At 52.1% G+C, this 24,895-nt stretch overlaps 2 protein-coding genes across 5 annotated transcripts in view; one reads left to right on the top strand and one right to left on the bottom strand.

The window, feature by feature from the left end:
- Nucleotides 1-2,383, top strand: part of LOC127035522 (adenylate kinase isoenzyme 1-like) — a 31,542-nt gene extending 29,159 nt beyond the window's left edge. For all 4 annotated transcript variants that reach the window (XM_050925515.1, XM_050925513.1, XM_050925512.1 and 1 more), the window contains exon 5: nt 8-2,383. In XM_050925515.1, the coding sequence (XP_050781472.1) occupies nt 8-76 (69 nt within the window). In that variant the 3' untranslated portion in view covers nt 77-2,383. The remainder of the gene's footprint in view (nt 1-7) is intronic.
- On the bottom strand, nt 2,317-24,895 carry KHSRP (KH-type splicing regulatory protein). Its single transcript, XM_050925511.1, is given in 20 exon segments — nt 2,317-4,299; nt 4,449-4,526; nt 5,104-5,301; nt 5,420-5,508; nt 6,344-6,462; nt 6,583-6,743; nt 6,847-6,988; nt 9,993-10,093; nt 11,066-11,168; nt 11,368-11,466; nt 13,032-13,130; nt 14,069-14,197; nt 14,199-14,241; nt 15,119-15,176; nt 15,952-16,023; nt 17,320-17,369; nt 17,952-17,991; nt 18,310-18,348; nt 18,959-19,055; nt 24,598-24,895. Coding segments are annotated over 20 exon segments (2,121 nt in total). The 5' UTR covers nt 24,790-24,895; the 3' UTR covers nt 2,317-4,087.

Genomic DNA, 24,895 nt, shown 5'->3' with positions numbered 1-24,895 from the left:
CCTGCAGATTCTAGGTGAGGAGCCGGAAGACGCCATCTTCGCAAAGTGCTGCTCTGTCCTCGACAGCCTCCGTTAGGCCAGGTGCCTGCTGCCCTGCCCGGGGCCGGGACTGTGTTCAAATAAAGGTTCAGCTTTGGGCCCTGACCTTACACCTGCCCTACCCTGACAGCCCTCAGCACCTGCCCCACCCATGGGGCTAGGGCATGAGCGCCCTCTGCTGCCCAGAGCTGACCCCACATGCTTAAGTCAATGGTCCAGGTCCCTTTGGACCTCCCCAGCCAGCGGCAGCAGCTGCAGATAGTCCACAAGCAGCCAAGATGCCGCACAGCTAGAGAGGCAGGGGCCCAGCTGCACACAGCCGGCCAGCAGGAAGCCAGCAGACAAGGGAAGTATCTGACAAGCAGGGTAGCTGGGCAAGGCGGGTCTGGCCTAGGGCAAAGAGCAAATGACTCCGGGAGCCTCCTTACCCCAGGGGAGGGGAGATGGCTACAGCTCCACCACCCCTCCCCCCAAGCTGCTTTGAGTGAGTGCAGTTCCCTGCTCTGCCTTCTAGAGCAGCCCATTAGCTCACCAGCCTCCTGGCCTAACCCCCACCTCCCTAACTCACTGGGGCAGTAGCTCCACCCCCCAGCCCCGAATCAGACCTGGGCCTTTCCCCAGCAGCCCCCTTTAGAGCAGCAGGACTGCATGACAGAAGGGCAGGGACAAGACAGCCGGGCTGGAGTGCAGGGAGGGTTCTGAGGGGCCAAGGAGCAGCCAAGATCACATCCATCGAAACACCCAGCTTATTACCAAAAGTCCTTTTGTTTTTCCAATCCATGAATTCAGACCCAGCTACATGTGAGTGAGGAGCGCCCCGGCCAGACACCAGTTCTGTAGAGGTCAGCTTCGAAAGAAACCTGCTTTCCACACACATCGCACACGGGTCACACAAAGCCGAGTCTTAAAAGCCAACAGCAAGGGGGGGAGCGGAGAGAGACACTCAGCACAAGTCCCAGGTTAAGGAAAAAATACAGGAGAGTCTCATCTTATGTTGGGTTACATTCTGCTGTCAGCATGTAAAGCGAAAATCCCCTATAGTCAAAATTACATAGAGTGTAATGGCAGGTGGAACCGCCCACACCACAGGTAGTATTTAAATTTGTTGTTTTTGCTGACTGCGCAAAGCTGAATTTGTGCATGTTTAATGTGCGTAAGATGAGACTTGCCTGTACACCAGCAGCAGGTTGGCTCTGCCTATGGGCTGAGCACCTGGGGAGAGCTGGAATGCAAGGCCCCCCACAAGGATAATGGCCCTCCTGCCCAGGGTAGGGTTAGTCTCCCATGGAGTGGGAATGCTCACCCACTCCAGGGGGGACATTTAGCTACTAGGGGCTTGGCAAAAGCCCCACATCCGCATCAGTCTGAAATTGGGCTTTGTGCCATGCTCTCCCCTGAAGCTGGCTGGGCAGAACAGGGAGGCTAGCAGATGTGACACAGGAACTGGTTTAGGGAAGGCTTCCCTGTGTCACCCCAAGCCAGGGACTGTCCAGCGGGTGGATGGAAAAGAACCTTTCTAAAGCTGCTTTTGATAGCCAGCGCTCTCCAGCCCTTGCTGTCTTACCCTGACCCTCCAGAGCGAGTTGGGGGAAGCAACGGGTCCCCCTCACACTCATCTGCCTGGACAGCCTGCTGCACCAGCCAGAGAGTCCGAGCCGGAGGAGGTTCATCTGTCCATAAGCAGAGGAGGGTCCAGGGCTTAGGGCATGAGCCTAGGACTGGGGAAAACCAGGTGCAAGGTCTGACCCCCAAGGAATCTGGGCAAGTCACAGTCTGTGCCTCCAGTGGGGATCAGAGCTCTGCCCTGCTGCCCAAACATGGATGGGTGGGAGGCGCTCAGGCCTTACCTAGGCAGGTCCATTCCCACTGCAGAGGTGAAACTACAGCCCCTTAGGATTGCTCAAAGACCAGAGGTGTTGAATGGATTGAGCACAGCTCCACCTGTTCCTCAGAATGGTCAGCAGAAGCAATTCCTTACCCCACAAGGTACCCTCAGCTCAACAGACCAGATACCCTGCTGAGGGGCAGCGGCATAAAGCCCCCCGTAACGGGCACTATCCGGGGCGCAGCGTACCACCAGTTGCTCGGTTCGGAAACAGTGCAGCAGAGTTGGTTTCAAAACAAAAAGAGCATTTTATTTAACAAAGCACAATTGCCTGCTCAAACTATAAAAAACCACAGGAGCTCTTAGTTCATCAGGTTTTACAACAGCTATATCATGAGAACAATCCGCTTCAAAACCCTATGGACAGACAGACGCCACCCAACAGACACAGGGAGGTTTTGTTATCATTTATTTGTGAAGTTAAAAACAAGCGGTAAAAAGTAAAAACTGAGCGTACAATTTTGTTTGTTTCAGTTTCCTCTCAAACAGACAAAATACATGACAGACCAGTCCCAATTGTGGGAAAATGGGAGGGGAAGGGGGTTTTATCTGAAACACCGACACCTTATTCGAGGAATGTTCCAACTCTAACTAAAAAGCAGAGTGATTTTTTTTCTCCTTGTAAAGTTTTTTTATTTTATTTTTTTTAAAAACAAAAGGAAAAGAAAAAACCTGTTCCCCTGAAATCGACGTGTGTTTCAGGAGGGCTGAGTTCTTGCAGCAGTTTTAGTTCACTATCTTCTACAGCTGGCTCAACATGAAGGATTCAGATATTTTTATTTTTAATTTTATTTTATTTTAAAGAGAATCGAAGGAGGAGCAGCCGAGGTTCCACTAAGAAACCCAGCGATCAGACCCAGGGGCCGGCTCCCTTCCCCAACAGCGCCATCTCTCTCCAAAACCAAAAAGTGTGTTTCACAGGTGGGAAGTTCACATTCAATTCACTGAGCCTGCAAGGATTGGGGAGAGAGACAGGAGTCAGTCACCCCGACAGACACCGCTACGGACGGACGAGTCCGAAAGCAGCACAGGGTCACCCTCTGCTGCAGCGGCACTGGCAATGCACTGCCGCGTTGGGGAGTGGAGCGAAAATTGGCCCTCGGCTCCCAACTCCCCTGCACACAAGGAAATCCCACCACTGAAGCAGGGTGTTTGAAAAGGGGAAATTAGCAGGTCAAGTCTGGAAGAGAATCTAGGGTTCGGAAGCAGCAGCTTTGGTCAGTCCTGAAGATCAGATGAAAGTCTTGGCCTGGGGAAGCATTTCTAAAGCGGCTGCTTGAAATTTGGCATATTTAGGCAACTAACTAAGTGGCACAGAGCCCCTAGCAAGACCAAGTGAAGTCACCAGGCTCTGCTGGAAAAGTCACTTAGCCAGGTGCCTAGATGTGGCTGAAACCTGATTTTTAGGCTTCGGTTTCTGAAAAACATGGCCCTAGAATGTAACCGCTAAGCCTGGCCCAGTGCAGGGTCAGCCTGGCGCCAGGCCTGAGACCCTGAGAGCTGCAGCAGGACAGGCTAGAGGCTGAGCTGGAGCTAACCTGGCTCCCTGGGTCAGCGAACAGCAGCCTTCAGTTCAGCGCTGCCGAGCGTGCGCTCACCTTAGGGAGGAGAAACTGGTAAGAAACGTAGGAATCTGCAGCCAGGCTCTCTTTGAATGAGTTCGCTATATTCCAACAGCTTTCTACAGCCCGCTCTCCCCAAACTACCAGGGCTAACAAAATGATCCCTCCCACATCCCACAGTGGATAAGACAACCCCTAACCCTATGAAGAAGTCCTAGCCCCGAAAATGGACCTGTGAGCCAGAGCTAAGAGCCCAGTGGAAACTGGAGAATCCTTTACCAGTTCTGTCCATTTCCCTGAGCTCCCATCTCCTCCAACCACCCCCCCAGGTGTCTATGGGTCAACGTAAATCCACATTAACAGCGTGGGTCTGTGTTGCCACCTAGCGGCGGATCCATAGAAGAGGTTTACGAGTCTCCTACTGCCTCCAGCTAATGGACTGGGTCCTTTAGCTCAAGCAGTAGCAGCTCATGCTTGCAGGTCGAGGTGTCCTGGGTTGAATCCCCGTCGACGACAGATGTGGGAGCCGGTGCACGAGCACAAAGATGCCGCTCAGGAAGCACTTCCTGTGGGACCGAGGGTCTCACCCAGGCAGGAGGAGCTACAGCTGGGGGTTGAAGGCAGGCAGCGGGGCACATGGCCGATCACTCACCTGCTGTCCCTGCGGCGTGGGTGGCGGCACTGGGCCCCCAGCCCCTGGTGTCTGTCCGTAGTAGGCAGCCTGCTGTCTGTAGTACTCTGCCCAGGCTGCGCTGTAGTCTGGTTGAGGGCCCGGGGGTGCCCCTGGTCCTCCACCAGTAGCCACTTGAGCTGCTACAATGGGACAGGGGAGAGAAGAGGGGGTGAGTCAGTGACTCCGGGGCACAGGGCTACCCCATGTCCCCAATGGTCAGCAGACAGGAGCTGGGCTCTCCTCACTGATTCACACAGCCCCACACAGAGGAGCTCCAGGCCTCACTCACCTTGTTTCTTGTAATATTCCTCCCAGGCTTTCGTGTAGTCCTGCTGTGGGGGTGCCCCGGGCTGCTGGGGCTGCTGGCCTGTGGGCAGAGACATGCGTTAGGGACCTCGCACAGGTGGGCATGGGGAGTGAGCAGTTGCAAAGGGAGGAGGAGCCTGGCAGTATTACCGCCACCTTTGCCCAGTAGGTCTGAGACCAGTACGAAGTGGCATCTCTGGCCGGGACCAAGACGGGGGATGATCACACGGATTCTGTGGGGCACACTGCTACCTTGCTGGGTCTGCCCCACGGTCCTACATGTTCTGAACCCCCTTCTCCACCTGACCTCAGAGACCTTCCCTCTCAGAACAGGTCTGACTGCTCAGTGCTGGGGAAATCAGCCAATGGCCTGTCACTAGCACCACCCTCCGCCCACGCGTGTGGCCAGGCCAGTCTACTTCAGCCCTGCGCAAGAGGTACCTGCCTCGAGTCCAGTCCTCAGGCCCCTCAATGCTGAGCCTTTGCACTAGCACCAGTCCTGGGTCACAGGGAGCTGGGCTGAGACCCTCGAGTCACTGCCGCCATCCAGCACAGCGCTCTTCACCCAGGGCTGTATCTGCCTGAGCGCTAGTGCCCCCGCCCCCCCTACAGGCGCAATGATTCCCCCAGGGCATTACCTAGTTTTTTATAATACTCCTCCCACGCTTTAGTGTAGTCGGACTGCCCGGCTGGGGGCGGCTGCGGCGGCTCGCCCTGAACAGGGGGCGCTGTGGGAGCTGGGGGCTGCCCGGGCACGGGGCCAGGTGGCTGCTGGTAGTAGTGCGAGTAGTACGCTGCCCAGGCCGCGTTGGGATCTGCTGCCGCTGCTGCTTTGCCTGGAGAGGAGCCACGCATGAGAACAGACCCCGCCTCCTGCCCCGGCCAGCATGTGGCTAACAGGGCTGCCCGCCCACCTGCTCCCTGGGGCCAACCCCACCTTCCTGAGGTACTTACTTGGGTCATGAGGGGCTGGAGGCTGCCACTGCGGGTAGGTGTTCCCCCAGCCTTGGGGCGGGTATGGGTGCGGGGGAGGAGCCCCAGGGCTGAAAGAGGAGAGCGGGAGACACTGATGAGGAGGGGTGACAGGAGGCACTGCAGAGGGAGGAGCAGAACCTGGCTGGGACACGCTGACTGGGAGAGGCCCTTGTACAGCTGGGGCAGCCCCCTGCTCATCTCCCCAAAGCATGGTCCTCAGATCCCTGCTGCAGCCCACAAGAGCCACATGGGCCTTAGCTGGTCCCTCTGACAGACCAAGGCTTTGCTCTGCTCCCTTTGGTCTGGGTTTGTCCAGGGCCTGGCACTGCAGGCTCCAGGGTAGTGACAGGGCTCCTCGGTGCCACCCTAGTAGAAAGTACCAATTGCACAGCTCTCGAGGATGGGAAGAGGCCAGCTGGCTCTGGAGATCTGGGGGGGTTAACCCCACCTATTTTACAGGCTACGTCTTCGCGTCCACCTCCACCAAAGGACAAGGCCACGACTACTCTGCACCAGGGATTTTAACTCCCTGCAGCCTTGCTTCTGGTCTATCAAGATCCAGCAGGTCTCTGCAGTCTTCTCCATTCTCCCATCTTCCCCACCCGGGGCAGTCGCAGGCAGAACAGGCCAGGAGTGGGGCCCTTGGCTGGCAGCTTCCCCAGCAGAACTTAGGGTTTGTTTGTTTTTCTTGCTCCCAGACTGAAAGGATGGTCCAAAGTTCGGGCACTAGACACTACAGGGGATTCCCTGGACACTAGGGGAGCAGCCCCTGTCAGGCCACCAGATGCCCCTGGATTTATTGCTCATTCCACCCCCTTAAAGGCAGACCACAAGTGCCTTTTTGCAGCATGTCGTGCACTCCCTCCCTTGCCCCCCAAAGAGGCAGGAGATTCCAATACTTACTGAGGGGGAGCTCCTGGTGGCCCTGGATTGAAAGGTCCTGGGTTGAAAGGGCCCATTGGGCCAGCAGGGCCCGGGGGCCCTCCAGGCCCAGGCCCAGGCCCAACTGGGCAGAGGGGGCCCTGGAGAGAGGAAATAATCCGTAAGTGCTGAGAGCCACGATGCCCCGGGTCAGCCTCCAGTGCTCTGCTGCCCCCTCGCTGGGGGGGTAGGTGGAAGCTGGGGGCACTCCCCGCACCCACCTCGATCTTCTCCTCGATGAGCTGCTTGGCATGGTCGATCTGCTGCGGGGAGCCTCGGATGATGAACAGTTTGAAGTTGGGGTCTCCGTTGGGAGGCAGCTGCCGGGAGATCTCGACGAACGCTCCTGTCTGCTGGTTTATGGCTTTGACGTTCTCCCCGCCTGGAAGAGAAGGTGGAGCTGTGAAGCTCTGGCTCTGCTGGAGCAGTGGCGGGGGATGCACTGGGAACCGCTGTATGAAGAGCCGTTGGCAAAGGGCACTCACCTCTGCCAATGACCAGCCCACACTTGTGAGTAGGGATAGAGAAGGTCATCTCTCCTCCAGGAGGCCCCCAGTTACCCTGCCCTCGGCCACGGCCTCTGCCTCCGGGGGGCATTCCTGGGCCAGGGGGACCCGGCGGGCCACTCTGCAAGACAACAGCAGAAACAGCTTCAGGGAAGGATCACTGGCAGCCAACTGCAGTGGTGAACATCTTGGCACTTGCGCTGGCGGGGGGAAAAATCAGTCTGCTGGTTCAGGCACTTTGAGCTTTAAAAGCGACCCACTGAGGGAGGAAAAGTGGGTGTGTGCCAGGTCACGAGCCCCAGAGAGCACAAAGAGCGATCACTTGGGGGCAGGCTGTGGGCATGGACTGAAAGCCAAGGAAATCTCACTCCCTCTCCAAGGGCAGGTTTTCCTCAGTCGGCCTCTCCAAACACACATTCTATAAGGTTCTCGCCGATACTTTTTTACTCTTATAGTCAGTTTAGACAGGGGTAGGCAACCTATGGCACGTGTGGGCAGTTCTCCAGTACAGCTATTCCCTTATGGGAAAGAATTCTAGAATCTCAGGGTTGAAAGGGACCTCAGGAGGTATCTAGTCCAACCCCTGCTCAAAGCAGGACCAATCCCCAACTAAGTCATCCCAGCCAGGGCTTGTCAAGCCTGACAAAGGGACCAAGCCATATTAGTACAAGGACAGACAAGGGGAAGCAGTGTGGTCTAGTAAAGAGTGCACTGGCCAGGAACTCAGAAGCTTTGAGTTCTCTTCCCAGCTTTGCCTTGCTGAGTAACTGTGGGCAAGTCCTCCTTGTGCCTAACTTTCCCTATCTGTACAATGGGGATAATATTGATCTCCTTTGTGATCTACTGATAAGAACTAAAGGTTATTCTAACAGCATCCACGCTATGGGTTGCACTGGATAACTATTTCAGAAGAAACAATGACACCTGAAATAGTTAATCAGTAAAGAGTCTGCGGAGCATGCCTTGGCCCTGTCTACACTTACAATTTAGATCGACGTAGCTAGGTTGCTGAGTGCAGTAGCTATGCTGACCTAACCCTCAGCAAAGGAGCTGCTAGGTCACCAGAAGAATTCTTCAGTTGATCTAGCGCCTGCCTCTCCAAGAGGTGGATTACCTACAGCAACAGAAACCTTGTCACTGTATGAAGCGTCTACACCAGGGGTAGGCAACTTATGGCACGCGTGCCAAAGGCAGCACGCAGACTGATTTTCAGTGGCACTTGCACTGCCCAGGTCCTTGCCACCAGTCGGGAGGGCTCTGCATTTTAATTTAATTTTAAATGAAGCTTCTTAAACATATTAAAAACCTGATTTACTTTACATACAATAATTTATTTATATATTATAGACTTCTAGAAAGAGACCTTCTAAAAAACATTGAAATGTATGACTGGCACGCAAAACCTTTAATTAGAGTGAATAAATGAAGACTTGGCCCACCACTTCTGAAAGGTTGCCGACCCCTGGTCTACACTGAGGGTATGTCTACATCTACAATTTTGCAGCGCTGGTTGTTACAGCTGTATTAGTACAGCTGTATAGGGCCAGCGCTGCAGTGGCCACACTTACAGCAACCAGCGCTGCAAGTGGTGTTAGATGTGGCCACACTGCAGCGCTGTTGGGCGGCTTCAAGGGGGGTTCGGGGAACGCGAGAGCAAACCGGGGAAGGAGACCAGCTTCGCCGCGGTTTGCTCTCGCGTTCCCCGAACCCCCCTGCAAACCGCAGGGAAGGAGACCTGCTTGCTCGGGCTTCGGGGAACGCGAGAGCAAACCGCAGGGAAGGAGACCTGCTTGCTCGGGGTTCGGGGAACGCGAGAGCAAACCGCAGGGAAGGAGACCTGCTTGCTCGGGGTTCGGGGAACGCGAGAGCAAACCGCAGCGAAGCTGGTCTCCTTCCCCGCGGTTTGCTCTCGCGTTCCCCGAACCCCGAGCAAGCAGGTCTCCTTCCCCGCGGTTTGCTCTCGCGTTCCCCGAACCCCCGAGCAAGCAGGTCTCCTTCCCTGCGGTTTGCTCTCGCGTTCCCCGAACCCCCGAGCAAGCAGGTCTCCTTCCCTGCGGTTTGCTCTCGCGTTCCCCGAACCCCCCTGCAAACCGCAGGGAAGGAGACCTGCTTGCTCGGGGGTTCGGGGAACGCGAGAGCAAACCGGGCAAGGAGACCAGCTTCGCCGCGGTTTGCTCTCGCGTTCCCCAAACCCCCCTGCAAACCGCAGGGAAGGAGACCTGCTTGCTCGGGGGTTCGGGGAACGCGAGAGCAAACCAGGGAAGGAGACCTGCTTGATTACCAGAGGCTTCCTCAGGTATGCTGGGATACCTGCTTATTCCACGGAGGTCGAGAAAAGCGCTGGTAAGTGTCTACACTTGATTACCAGCGCTGGATCCTCTACACCCGAGACAAAACGGGAGTACGGCCAGCGCTGCAAACAGGGAGTTGCAGCGCTGGTGATGCCCTGCAGATGTGTACACCTCCTAAGTTGCAGCGCTGTAACTTTGTGATGTAGACAAGCCCGTATACGATGCTTCAGCTGTGACACTGTAGCTCCCCTAGTGTGGACATGCCCTGAGTCACCACTTAAGTGTTTCTGTTAACACCTAATTAACATTTTGATTAAAAGAACCCTAACTGGCAACACTCAGCTTTTCAATTATGGTGTTAAGAGCTTGCAATAAACAGAGCTTCTATCACCCACAGGTCTGCCAAAACCAGGGAAGATCAGTCCTGATTTGTTTTTAAACCTAGAACTAAGTAGGAAGAAATTTGACTTTTCAGGCCCCCTTATACATCACACAGCAGAAAAGAAGTGGCACACGTTCTCTTTTTAGGACTCCTTTGTTGGTGAAAGGAACATCCGGACAGCCAGACTGGATCAGACCTGAAGCCAGCCTAGCCCAGTATCCCAGCAGATGCAATCCCCAAGGTTTTGGAGGAAAGCGTAAGAACCCCACAGCAGCAGGGCAACCTGTCCCATGGTAGGTCTCATTATCTACCAAGTTCCTTTGAGACAGTCTCCCTGAATCACTATTCACCAGCTAATAAGGATGCATTTTCTGCTAAGGAACACACACTGGGTGGGGAGTCGGCCCCGCCTAGGGCTGTATGCTAGAGTGGGGCACCCCAGTGTTACCTACCCGAAGGCTCTGCAGGAGGTCATTTATAATCCGGGCAGCATGCTCGCACCTGTCTGGGGGCCCCATAATATGGGCGATCTTCTCAGGACCTGTCCCGTCATCTGAAACAAACACAGGAGCCAGCTCAGCAAAGCAAGGTATCCACTGCCATGCCCAACTGCTCAAAACGAGGGCTCTGGACAAGTGCCAGGCCCCAGAACACTTGGCATTAGCAGGGGACGAGGTTTACCATTGTGGTCACAGCAGTGTAAAAGGAAGTAGTAGCATCTCTGCAAAATAGTATCCCCCTTGCACCCATCCTCAGCTGTGGCACTCAGGGACCATGGTGAAGAGGGCTATATAGACGCGGTACGAGTACTAGGCGCCAACCTCCTGGATTAAGACTATCTGGACAGCGTAGACCATGCTAAAATGTGCTTTGTCTGCCTTTTACGCATGCACAGTGTCCATTTCATTAACACAGGATCAGTGGGTGGAAGGGCAGGTAACATATCCAATCAGCCTGAAGAAGCAGATTGCTAAAGTGGTATGTTTAAACTATGTGGGAAATTAACCTCGAGTGAAATCTGTTAAACTGCTCAGAGCACAGGATTTGCCACCCAAGGTCAACCACTGGTTCCCTAAACCAGGTTATTCACCTCTGGAAGTGGCTGATACCTGCTGCTTCTGAGGGTCACCATCCCCATCCCACTCTGCATAATGCACTGGGCTATTTGCACTCACGTATGGGGGAAGACAATGCCTTCCTGACCCTTTAACCCACAGGTGTGAGATTGAATAGGCAATTCTAGTGATTTTTTCGAAGCGAAACAATCCGTTTTATTGGTTTTCAGGAAAAATACCCTCCCCGCCCCCCCCCGCCCCCAAAGTCTAGTATGGTGCTGATGTGAATGAGGAACTCCAAAGGGATCACTGAATGATGTGAGTTACAGTATCGACACCCAAGGGAACGTGTGTGCAGAAGAACCCAGGCTGAGTTTTTGGACAAGAATCTTGATGCTTAGCCATGCAGGTGATGGGTTTGGAGGGATTCTCTGATGAAGGGGAAGAGGAGAGCTATTTCGGCTTCTGACCTTGCTTGAACTGTATCCGAACTCCAGCATCATTTTGTATTTTCTTAATCATCTCTCCGCTACGGCCAATCACTACCCCGACAGAATGCCTGGGCACAGGGACCTGAGCAAGGGTCAAGAGCAAAATTAACTGGAGAACAGGAAAAACAGCTAAGACCTAGGAAGCAGTTTCCTAGAACACTAGGCCCAAGGTTTTGTTTGGTGACTGCTGACCCCTACTGTCAGACTACATAACATCCTCCCTTGACAGAACCAGCAGCAGGTAGACTGTCCCCCAAACTAATGCACTAAATGGGTCTTACATCTATTCCTCCGCCAATCCTGGAACCATATTCATTTCGGTCACCAAAGCCTCCCTGGTCACGTTCTCGCAGGATGTCCATCACCATCTCACACGCTTGCTGCAAATAAGAAACAGCAACATGAGCCCAGGGAACCAGTGACCCCCACGCTGCAGGCCTGAGGCTCGCATGGACCTGGGGCACCTGGTCAAGAATTCCTTCTTTAAATACATGGGGACCATTAGCTAGGTTAAGGGACTTTAACCCCAGGGGCCCCACACAGAAAGGATCCCAGTGGTCCCGGAAAGCCATAGCTGCTACCAAGTGGCTGGGAACAATGCTGCTCCAGTGAAGATCCAAGAGTGACACGCACACCCCCAGCCATGTTGCATAGTTCAGGCACACACAGCTCTGTTCCCAGTCTCCTGGGCAATTCCCAAATTCACCCTCAGTCCTTTCTACCTAGCCATGCAGGTACTATTAGGCCACTGTAGTAGAGCGCCTGCTTTGAACTTGTCCAGCACGTTCACAGAGGACCTCAGTGATTTATAAATAGCAGAACATCCACTACAGGTGTGTGGCAGGTATAGTCAGTCTCCTTTTACTGAGGTATAAGCAGACAGAGGTCAAACTGCCAGTGTCTGCAATACAACCCAGGCATCCTGATTGGCAGACTCCCTACCTGCTTAATGTAATCATTTCAGTGCACATTTATCCCTGTACTGTGCTCACCATCTGAGGAGCTCAGAAGTTTACATCAAATTCATTTCCACACCCTAATTAAGTGTAATTTTGGGGAAATAGGGAAAAGAAACAACTTGTCCATCACCGTGTCACAGCAAGTGGAGAGGCATAGCTGGGACTAGAAGCCAAGTCTCCAGACTCCTACCCTGATGCTTTAACCACAAGCCCATCCTTCCTCAAGCAGACACTATTTAGTATTCACTTCCTGTCCTAAACAAGGTTGTGCTGTGGGACCCAGAGTGGTTTCACTGGGGGAGATGTGTGCGTGGAGCAATTCTGAATGTGTAAATCGTTCTGGAGAGATCAAAAAGAGACTCACTAGGACTTTTACAAGGTTTGAGCCAAAGTAGATAATTTCAGAATGGCCTTAAGGCCAGTAACCACTGACCACTAAAGCAGTGGTTCTCAGCCAGGGGTACACAAGGTCCTCCAGAGGATACATCAACTCATCTAGAGATTTTCCTGTTTTACAACAGGCTACAGAAAAAGCACTAGCCAAGTCAGAACAAACTAAAATTTCATACAGACAAGGACTTGTTTCTACTGCTCTACAGACTATACACTTAAATGCAAGTACAATATTTATATTCCAATGGATTTATTTCATAATTACAGTAAAATGAGAAAGTAACCACTTGTTCAGTAATAGCAGGCCATGATACTTTTGTATTTTTAAGTCTGATTTTGTAAGCAAGTGGTTAAGTGAGGTGAAACTTGGGGTACACAAGACAAATCAGCCTCCTGAAAGGGGTACAATTGTCTGAAAGGTTGAAAGCCACTACAATAAAGGGGCCATGTAATGGGAACCACCTTATACCATCCATAACAAGCCCTCCCCACGGGGAAATAGAGGCACAGTGCAGTCAGTCAGCCTGCTGCCCTTGCTCTCCACACACGGTTACATACACACACTCCCACTAGGGCGAGCCAGCCAGACCTACCTGGACTTTGTAGGGGTCTCCAATTATCCGAAGGGGCTTGTCTACATTGGTGTTTTGGGAACCGTCTTGAATTAAAATCATTTTCACTCCAGCTCGCTCCTGCATTGGGGTGGAGATTGGAAGAAGTCAGCCAGGGGTTGGGCAAGTCGATAGCTGGAACTCTCCAGCGGCTCTCCAGCATGCTGTGCACCTGCCACAGCCTATGGTAACCTGAGCTCTGACAGGGGAAGGAGAAGGGACCAGACTTCCCCACTGCTCAACTCTCGGAGCTTCACCCTGGTCTCAAGAGACTCACCCAAGAATTCAGCTTGTGTCATGAACCCTGGTTCCATTACAGATATGGCACTTGGCCGTGGAGACCAGCCCTGCAACCATCACTGCCAAGGGCACAAGCCCCTACCTGTAGATTTTGGGATCTCCAGGGTTTTAGGCTTCCATTGAGTTACACTCTTAGCCCTTCCAGTGGTGAAGCTTTTGAACACGTGCTGACTTAGGCAGGATTCCCTGTGCCCTGGCTGATGCACGTGAGACTCAGTGTCCCTCTGTCTCTGCTGCACTTTTCCAGAGATGCCAGGGAAGCAGCTAAGAAAAGCTGCCTTGGGGCTTAGCTAGCCTAGGGAAGTCTGCACAGGGTTGCTCCAGTGCAAACTGGGGCTTGCAAGAGCGACTTACCAGGGTAAGTTAGACGGGTGCCAAGCCCAACTTACATTGCTGGAGCAACACCAACATAACCCCTCTTGCACAGACAGGGCCTGGGGAGAAGGACCAGGGAGCTAACAAGGCACAGCTGGACACACCAGAATTTCGGAAGGAATCAGAGTGGCCCTAGAGCAAAAGCCTTTCAACGCTCAAGATGAAGAGGCTACAAAGACACCATGCTAGAGGGGGCTGAGCCGCAATGCGGGTAGAGCTAACGAGACAGACAGGAGGAGGAAATTGCTAAGTGAGGGGAGTAGGCTCTGGTCCACTGCCCCCTGCTATAACCACAGGGAGTTTTGTCCACCTGCCCCACAGCCCGGGTGGCTCCCAGCCCTTACCTGTAACTGTTTAATGGTCTCTCCCCCTTTGCCGATCACCAGCCCAGCCTTCCCAGCCGGGATCATGATTTCCTGCACTGTGCCGTTCTGCCCATTGGCATTGTCATGGAACTGGCCAGGCGGCCCCCCCCCGACCCCGCGACACGATATCATCCAGCATCATTTTCGCCTTCCTGTGTGGGGAAAGAAAATATCCAGCAATGGTGGTGAGCAAGGGGCAAGCGCATTTATCAGCCTCGTACACCTCGGACTAATAATGCAATACACAGGACAAGCCCCAGCACTGTAGTGGCCCATCCAGCTCCCTTCTGGGATGCCTCCCTCTCCGTGGGCTCCTATCCCAGCATGCCAAGTCTCAAGACTTGATGACAGCCCAGCTAACACGCACTGCACTGGTTTCCATCTAGCCCTGCGTATTCCAGAGTGAGTTTGTTCAGTCAAGGACAGCAATGCCTTGCCAAGAAGGCAGGCCCAGTTGCCATGCTGCCCAGGGCTGACCTTTGCTACATCCTAACTCCATGATTATAAACCAAAGTCGACACTGCTGTTCTGCCTCCAAGAGCCCTGAGCAGTAAGGTCAGGAGATTCCTACTGCTGCACTGATGGGCATTTTGGTTTTATGTCCTATGGCCAAACCCTGTCAACTGCCCAGCTCAAGGCAAGAGGCTAACAGTCCCTTCTAAGGACGGGGCACCTGCTTGCAAACCTCCCACTCAGAATTTCACTATTTAGAAAGGGGAGGGGAAGGGTTATGAATTTTCTTCAGGGTCTCTTCCCACTAACTTTATAGGGCCCTTGTCCTCCCTGAAGACAGGGGAAGTTCCCAAGAAGCAAAGCACCAAACAGCAGCAGAACCTCCAGGACAGCGCAGCAGAAGGCAGGTGACAGAGAGAACCACTGGCAGTGGTTTGTCAGTGAGGGAGGAGAGGCAGCAAACACAAAGCAAGTTCTGAAGAGCTGAGCTTGAAGTTCAGCAACAAGTCCCTGCCTGACAGACAGCCGATCCCCATCTGCAGCAGGGCCCATAGTTGACAAGGGGGGTGTACTCACTGGACAGATTCTGGGGATCCAGTCAGAGAGACGCTCCGCTCTGGTAATCCGCCACTGTCTGTAGGAGAAGACAGTGTTAAAGGACATGCTCCAAGGGCATTTCGCCTGGAGGTTCCCACAGGCACCTCTACAGATGTGCTTATGCTTTCTCTCCCTACAAACCAAGTCAGAACTCTGCCTGGGCAACAGGTTTCAGAAAACCATGTGCCCATGGCATAGTGAAGGAGCTGGAATAACTGGGCAAAGATCTGAAGGGGGAATGCTGTGGTGACTGAGTTCTCTAAGCAGATGCACACTGTGCCATGTGGCTCAAACTTCCGTTATACTTGCTGGAGCTGATGGCCTCTGCCACTTTATATCAATGACCCCTGGTATTTATAGGACGTCACTACAGTAGCGAGGCAATATTGTATAGATGAGCGAACTCACTGCATCCCAGGGAAGACATGGCCAGGGCTGTCTAACGCAATATTAAACCACATACACTCAAGGGAACACATTAGAACATTTCTGGGGAACGCCTGGTGCCATGGGCATTCCTTGATTCAGAGATTTAAGGCCAGAAAGGACCATGATGATCATTTAGTCTAACCTGCATAATATGGGTTGTATAGAACTCCACCTAGGAACTGCCACAGAGGCTGACAACATACTAGAGACATCAGATGACTGAGACTCTACCACATCCATTGCTCACAGGGGTAATTATGTTCACTGGTATAAATTTACACCTCAAATGAAAGGGCCCAGGAAGACAAGTCTAGCTGGGCATTGAGGACCGCTCTGCAGAGTTCTTGCACCATGAAGGATTCCCAAGATGCACCAGTCCATACCTGGCGATATCTGTACTTTGCAGCCCGAGTCCTGCTGGATTTTGTTGATCTGTTCACCTCCTCTGCCTATAACTGGAAAAAGAAAGGAAAGGAGAAGAACTGCTAAGCAACACTGGCTTGCTACAGAGAAAGGAAATGTCACTAGCAGACAGACCTCAAAGCAAACTGCTTCACATGATTCAGTTATGGTCTATTAATCTGCAACCACTTTAAAAAGAAAAAACAATCCAATATCCATCTATCTCCACGCAGAAGATAGAAGCCTTACATTCTACGGGAGAAATGGTAAAAATAATGTTCGGATATAATGTAGTGGGAGGGGCCCCCCCACACTGCAGGTTCTAGGATGATCTTTGCTCTCACAGCTACTAAGATATGGCACTTTTCAACCATGAATCTCAAAGCACTCTACCAAGGCGAGTGAGTTTCATTATCTCCTTTCTAGAGAAAGGGAAACTGAAGCAGCAGCGCACAGAATGGAGGGCTCAAGTCCAGTGCCCCATGCGAGTCTATGGGCATCAGAAGGGGGAAGACGAGCAACCGATTCAAATATTAAATCTAGTTAAACAAGAGTCTCAGAAGGGCCTTGTTCACCACAGGGCCTGGGCAGCCTAAAGGAATCAGTAGCCTCTGAAGGCGAGTTTGGTACACCCAAACTCAGCCAACTCCTCCACTAGCCTCAAAAAGCTCAGAAAGCCAAGTCAATTGAAACCACATCTTGTAAACCGACTAACTGTTTCCTGGGCTCAGATCTTGTATGCAGTTGAGCCCAGTTTTCTCCTGCTTAGCATCACGCGGAAGCCAGTGTTACAGCCACCATTCCTTCTGGCAAAGGTCTAGATTGGACTCCCTTGAGAGCCAGTCACTGCTTCTCTGATCAGCCAGACAAGACTGAGCGTCTCCTCTTCTCTGGGAGAAGAGCACGGAGCCCATCACAACACTCCAGTGAATCCACGCCACTGCCCAGACTCCATTCTCAGTGCACAATGGAAGTGCCAACAACCAGTGACAACACCCAGTTAGGGAGTTGCCCTCAGTATCTAATCCCTACCATTTAAAGCAGGGAGTCCGAGCCTGCGCATTCAATAAAACAATGCTCTACCCTGCATCTCTCCTGGCTGGCACAAGTGCCACACCAGAGTTGCCAGAGTGTCAGGATAAGACTCAAATGCTAGTCAGAGATCTTGGATAGCTGTCACCCAACGCAGTGAAGGGGATCAGAGCAGAGAGCCAAGAACAACTGAGCTTTTCTGCAGAAAGCTCAGCAACTGGCACTGAGAAGCCAGGACGGTATTTGTGAGTAAAAGTAACAGTGAAAGCCTTTCACTAAAGCAACGGCAGGCTGCTCCCTCCCTGTCTAATACTCACTGAGTCCCACCATGCCATCAGGTACTCTGTACTCTTCAGTCACTGTAGACCTGCAAAGGGAAACGGTCAGCGGCTTAAAGTGAGGAGTGGGAGGGTAACAAAAAAGGAACCGATAGTCACCTGCATCGATCAGAAACAAAAAAGACAAAGGACTTCCCTTCTCCTGGGAGGACAGTCCGATTGGAAGGTGACTGAGCTACTGACACCAGTCTAGGGGATGCGTGAGTGTCAGGGTTACACATGGCAAACTAGTTACGTGTCCTGGAGTCCATTTGATCAACATTTGCACACAGTGCACTGGTTTTACAGAAGCCAAAGCTACGAAACCTAAAGCAAAGGCTGCACAAGAGCTAGAAATACCGCGCTGGTGGCCAAGAAGCACGTCCCTCACTACCAACACGGCCCACTCATGCCAGGAGTGACCAGTCTCCCCAACGGCATGTCACACAACAAAGTGTAAGCCTCACATCTGAGCAAAGCAGCTGGTTAAGTTTTGGGGCATCACAATGTTGCCCCTCCTGCAGATGTCTGAAGTACAAGAGATGTGTCGCTAATCTGGTTCTGAATGTACAGTTCAAATTCACAAGCCTTGTGACTTTGGGGTGGGGGAGAAGGATGAAGGTAGAGTTTACCTGGGAGGAGGATGGATTGGTCCAAGTTGAGCTGACATTGCTGAAAAGAAAAACCATGAGAGGTTTTGAGTTATGAATTCATATACCAGAAAGCAGAATACCACAAAGCCAACAACAAATCAGTCACTATCCAGGCAGACTATGGAAGATAAAAATCCCAGCAGGTTAAAAACAGGTTCCTATGTATTTCTAGCCCAAATCTTCCCCTTCCTTTCACCCAATCCACTCTTATTTTCCTCAGCCTCAATGTGAAACACTCACTCCAGGTGAGCACCAGCTATTAGAGGGTTTTGTAGGTGGTTAACCGCACCTCCTATAAAGTTATTTTCCCATCCCTTTTAACGTAAGTTGTACTTACAGTCACCCTGAGCAGCCAGTTTCTTGCTCTCTGGCTGGTCTGTTTGAAAGAGAAGGGAGTAGATTAGATGCAAGCCAACCTCTTCCCAGTACTTACAGGTGGCCTCCTGTCTCCACATGCTGATGTGTGACATAGGAGACCAACTCCTGAAGTATGATGGGCTAGATGTGAGCTAGGTACATCCTCATTCAGGAAATCATCAGAACATTTAAATAATGGAAACTTATCAAAATAAAAAGTAATAGTCTAAATCCAAGCGCCTATGACAACAACAACTACTAACATTTATGTAGACCATTCCATCCTGTGCTTAACCACCACCCAGGAATCTTTCACCCACGCTGAAGGGCCCTGGCACTTCTACAGATGTGGGGATCGGAGACGGTCGTGGATTCGAGTAGAGTGGGTACTGGACTAAGAGTGCAGAGAGACATTGGGGGTTACTCCCAGCTCAGCCAGTGGCTCTGTGTGAGAGCTTGCGCGAGTCACTTCTCATCTGTGCTATCTGTACAATCGGGATACACTGAAAAGCCTCCCCCCAAGATCTGCAGACAAAAAGCACTATATAAGTGCTAAGTATCACCAAGGCCCAGGACTCTCATCACATAATGGTGCTGTTCAAATATAGACAACGAACACCCTGCAGTACCTCCATCTTCCAGTTGCCTCTTCTGACCCCCAAACCCAAAGTCTGGAGTGTTGTTGTTCACCGTGGTAGCTGCATCACCCCCAATTTTAGCCGCTATCTGAAAAGAAAGTAGTTGGCATTGTACAGTTACTACCAAAGGGAAAATCCTTCCAGAAATTAGCAACAATGGGGAAAGTAAAAGCAACTAGATTAGCAAAAACAAAATTCTCAAGCCCTAGGACTTTCAGTCCATTAAATATACCACACAATAACAGCAATGCCATTTTAAAAGTCCTAGGCTAGACTACACAGTTCAGATGACTACATTGAACAACCACACTTCTGCTAAGTGAGGGCTAGAATGTTATTACAGCACTAAAAAAATATGCTCTAACCTAGGTCTATATAGAGAGTTAATGACATTTGTTATTGTATTTGCATGTAGCAAACACTATTAAAGCTGAAAAATTGCAGCTACTAAATACGAAAAGCTCATGTGCTTAAACTTCCTGAAAAACATTTTCTGGGATTGGAAGATTTGTACTTTATTTCAACTAAACTGTGACTTTTATGCAAAACCCCCCCTTATTTAACACATTATAAATGTCCCTTCCTATGTTTCTGTTCACTGATGTAACTCAAAAGTGGCAGTACCTTCAGTCTTTATACCTACCAGACATAGAACTCTCAACCAAGAGCACTATACCACATTCAAATTATTTGGAGTTAGAGTGTGGAAGTAGAATGTGCAACAGCAAATTTCACTAGCTAAGGGTCCACTTCTGAACTCCAATTGAGATAGACTTTGTCCCATTCCTACTTCTCAGGTAGGATGCATGGTCACAACAGTGTTTCTTGTATGTAGAACAGTTAGCTCACGCTCAGTTCAAATTTCTCCCACTCCAGCTAGCTCTCTGGAAGCATCAGTATACACTCGTGTCTCTTAGGTGTGCGCATGCATTACTTTGGCATTAATGAGAGTGTACACAACTCAGACACAGATTTCCCTCTTTCATTAAACTTAGGAAATTAAATGCAAAAAGATTAATACAACATGAAGGTTGCAAATTTTAATTAAGAAGTCAAGCATTGCAATAGTTAGTGTTTGAGAATCTGAATTTGTGCACACAAGACAAATGTGTAACGAGTCTATTCACTAATAATTGGTACCGACAAATATGCATCATTTTGATTACTGGTTAGATTAATTTATACAATTAAGATCCAATAGGATAGAATTAAGAAGACCAGATGATATTTTGTATTTCCCATTTAAATTCACAACCTTAACACTGCATTAACGTCGTTTTTCAACTGATTTTTAGAAGTAGCTCCCTTGTTTATTTACCTGCTGCAACTCAAGTTTAGGATTCTGCTCAACAGGAGCTGACACCACCACAGGCACCTGAAGACAGTAGAGGACATGGTGATGTGCTCAGCTGTTGCAGGACAGAGAAAATCCTGTGCTTGGGTATTGGCAGATAAGTCATTTTTATAGTGTTCATAAGATTGACAGCACTGAAGGTCAAAGTTCTCTACCTAGCCAAATCAAGTACAGCCACGGTAGTCCAACAGCAAGGCAAGATTCCCTACAATGCCCCGAGCAATGTGTGTCATCCACTACTACTAGTAATTATCGTTAAGTGCTGATAGCAAGCTTGCTGCTGTACAACTCACAAAAGGCTCTCCCTGCCCGGAAGAACTGCAATTCTCAAGTGACCTGGAGGGACTCTTCCTTGGGGCAGAGGACAGCTCAGTTTCCATGGCCCACTCAATATTCTGCCCCTTTGGTGAGGAAGCCAATGGAACTCTGGTGATGTGTGTTGTGGACACTTGTTCACTGAGAAGCCTACTGAAGCCTAATCACTACTAGAAAAGGTTTGCTGGCATAGCTACAAGATACCGAACCTGGCAAACAGAGCCCTGCAGCGGGACTGGAATCCTGCAGGTCCCGCAGGACCTGTTGCCATACCAGGAACTGGTAAAATTTACTTTGTGCAGATGCAACTGGGTGGGCAAAAAAAAACCCACACCCCAGACAGCAGTAATTTGCCGGAAAACTCTAAATGGTTAAAGATTGGTTTTATTCTTTTAATGGCAAAAATGGTCTGAATTCCATTTTTTCAGAGAGAAAGAAACTGATGGGATTGTTTTGACTTTTTTTGTTTTTAGTAGCATGGAGGGAATGTTTCTCTTGTGGGACGTAAGGTTTTTTTTCAGGTGGGAGTGGGATAAAAATGCAAGAAATAATGCAGGAGTGGGTATTGCAGGGCAAGAGAGGAGCAGGATTTTTTTTAAAAATAGTCCCATGCAGGGCTCTCTTTGCAAACTCTTCTTGTGGTGATGCAGATTAAGAGTGTTTGTACCAGGACAGTTTACACAGTTCTCCAAAGGAAAGGAGCTATTCTGGAAAAGTATTTCTTTGCTGGCATAACTGGGTCTACGCTAGGGCTTTTGTCAGTATAAAAGTGTTGTTATAAATCACATCCTAAACTGACACTACTATTGACAAAAGTTAAGTGCACACCTGTTCTTAAACTCCCCAGCCCAGCCACACCATTCGATGGCAAGCATTTTTGGCAGCTATCAAACTGGACTGGACTTCAATCAGTGACATAGAAGTGAAAAGCTTTGTACACCCCATTATTAGTCTACTAAACCATCCCACCCACTCCTTTATTTTATTAAAAACAAACTTATTCCTGATTTAAGGTTTCACTTTTGGGATCCTTCACTTTTGAACGAAGTGAGCTTTGCCCCTTGATCCCCTAAAAACAAACAATTAATATTCTCATTTTAAAAGTCAAATTTCAAGTGCCAGCCACAAAGCAACCAAGACATTAAAAATACAGAAATAACTTAAGTTTGGGAAATGTGTCAGTTTTATACTGAAGCATCCATCTGACACACAAATGCATTAATATGCCAAGATTTTAGCACTGCAGAAAAATACACCTAAAAGTTGGGAAGAAGATTAACATAAGACATATTGCCAGATCACCAGCATCTCAGTACTTCCTTGAGGTGGCAAGGCTAGTGCAGGATTGCCCTGCATGGTAGCAGAGCCCACATTTCAGCGCTCTGTCCAACCACCAGTGCCCGCAAGTCATAGCAGGATACAGACATTTTCAGTGTAGAGAAATTCCTTCTGCAAATGCAATCGTTCATCTGAATTGTGACTGACTTGTCAGCATTTACGCTGCTTCCTCTGTAGTCTGAGGAAATGAAGCCATGAGTTGCAGTGGCTTGCCTACTGATAAAGATGTTAATCGGCTCCACAATTTCAGTCCAAGTGTCACCCTGTCTCCCAAATGTTGGGTGGCTATTTTTTGTAGACTGTGTGTGAGACAAGCTTGTTTGAGCAGTTGGGTTAGCGGCCCATGGCTCTGGGGTTTTATAGCATTCTGTTAGCCTTGCAAAGTCAGAAAAACAAGGGACACCTGCAGAAGTTGGGATGTGTGGGGACATCAAGCCCTACTGCCCATTAGGTTAGATCACCAACCACCTGAGGACAAGGTGTTTAACACTGCTAACCTTCTCCTTTTGGGATAGTCATGTTGCAACAAGAACAGAAGGAACCCCAGAATTAAGGAGGGCCATCCCAAACAAGTCCCTATTTAAGGTGGGACTAGGGATGAGGCCCCAGTGGATGCTGCAGGCAGAAATAGGGGAGGGCTGAGCAAGAGCTCTCTGCTGGCCACATGTGAGGGAAGAGACCCAGGAACCTGGCTATCGCCCTCTTCCACATGCATGAAGCAAGAAGTAAGACCCAGGTTAAGAATAGCCTCAGTATGGACCATGAAATCCTGAAGCTCAATGCAGATGAACTACTCTGACCTCTCCCTTCCCAAGCTGGTGATAGAAGCGAGTATCCTACCCCCCTGAGGGAACAGTAGGCCACCTTGGGGGATCCCCTCACTTTCCTGCCCCTCTTCACTCAGCCTGTCGTCATCTCCACTAGTTCCCTCCAACCCTTCACCTCCCCTTCCATGCCTAAGACACCAGCCCCTCCATCCCATTCCCAACACTTACCTCAGACTCCTCCCCTAGTCCCCAATTCCCCTCCTCCCTGCATACCGCTTCACCCCATTCCCCCCAGCCCTGGTACCAACCCTCCCAGCCTCCCTCTACCCCTAAGGCCCCCTCCTCCCACAGCCCATATCCATCCCCCACACTCAAGGCCCCCTCTCCTCTGGCCCCAGAACCCATACCACTTCCCTCTCATCTAATCCCCATACTCCCACAACCCATACCCCTTCTCTAACACATACCCCCTCCTCCGCTCCCACTCTATCCCCCACAACCCATAACATTTCTTCACCCTCCCCTCTGTTCCCAGACCCCTTCTCCATACCCTTCACATCCCCTTCTCTCTGCTCCCAGACCCCTTCCCTCCACCACCTCCTATCCCCCCACCCTCCACACCCCCTTCTCTCTGCTCCCAGACCCCCAGGCCCCTTCCCTCCACCCCCTCCCTCCCATCCTATCCCCCCACCCTCCACACCCCCTTCTCTCTGCTCCCAGACCCCCAGGCCCCTTCCCTCCACCCCCTCCCTCCCATCCTATCCCCCCACCCTCCACACCCCCTTCTCTCTGCTCCCAGACCCCCAGGCCCCTTCCCTCCCATCCTATCCCCCTACCCTCCATACCCTTCACACCCCTTCTCTCTGCTCCCAGACCCCCAGGCCCCTTCCCTCCACCCCCTCCTTCCCATCCTATCCCCCCACCCTCCACACCCCCTTCTCTCTGCTCCCAGACCCCCAGGCCCCTTCCCTCCACCCCCTCCCTCCCATCCTATCCCCCCACCCTCCACACCCCCTTCTCTCTGCTCCCAGACCCCCAGGCCCCTTCCCTCCACCCCCTCCCTCCCATCCTATCCCCCCACCCTCCACACCCCCTTCTCTCTGCTCCCAGACCCCCAGGCCCCTTCCCTCCACCCCCTCCCTCCCATCCTATCCCCCCACCCTCCACACCCCCTTCTCTCTGCTCCCAGACCCCCAGGCCCCTTCCCTCCACCCCCTCCCTCCCATCCTAACCCCTCACCCTCCACACCCCTTCTCTCTGCTCCCAGGCCCCTTCCCTCCACCCCCTCCCTCCCATCCTATCCCCCCACCCTCCATACCCGTCACACCCCTTCTCTCTGCTCCCAGGCCCCTTCCCTCCACCACCTCCCTCCCATCCTATCCCCCCACCCTCCATACCCGTCACACCCCTTCTCTCTGCTCCCAGGCCCCTTCCCTCCACCACCTCCCTCCCATCCTATCCCCCCACCCTCCATACCCGTCACACCCCTTCTCTCTGCTCCCAGGCCCCTTCCCTCCACCCCCTCCCTCCCATCCTATCCCCCCACCCTCCACACCCCCTTCTCTCTGCTCCCAGACCCCCAGGCCCCTTCCCTCCACCCCCTCCCTCCCATCCTATCCCCCCACTCTCCACACCCCCTTCTCTCTGCCCCCAGACCCCCTCCCCCCCCAAACCCCTCTCACCCCCTCCCTCCGCTCCCGGACCTGTTCCTCCCCCATTCCACCCCCCCCGCTCGCAGCCCTCGCGGCTCACACCCTTTCCTCGGCCCCCAGCCCAGCCCCCCAGCCCCTCGAACCCTCACGGCTCCGGCCCCATCGCGCCTCTCCCGGCCCGGCCCGGCCCCGCCGCCCCCTCACCTGTCGGGCCCGCTGCACGGCGTCGGCGAAGGCGTCCTTGCGGATCCCCCCGGGCGGCCCCCCCGCTCCGCCCGGGCCGGGCCCCCCCGCGCCCGCTCCTCCCGGGGGCGGCCCCCCAGCTCCGGCTCCGCCGGCTCCCCCACCGGGGGGCCCTCCGGAGGGCGGGGGCCCGGCCGGGCTATAGTCCGACATGGCGGCGGCTGAGGCCGGCGAGAGACGCTGAGGAGGCGGCGGCAGCGGCGAGGGCTCAACGCGGGAACCAGGCCGAGCTCTCCACACACCCCCGCAAAGCACGGTG

Source organism: Gopherus flavomarginatus, chromosome 16, assembly GCF_025201925.1.
Source record: "Gopherus flavomarginatus isolate rGopFla2 chromosome 16, rGopFla2.mat.asm, whole genome shotgun sequence".
Taxonomy (NCBI): domain Eukaryota; kingdom Metazoa; phylum Chordata; order Testudines; family Testudinidae; genus Gopherus; species Gopherus flavomarginatus.
This window is presented reverse-complemented; position numbering and strand designations above follow the sequence as displayed.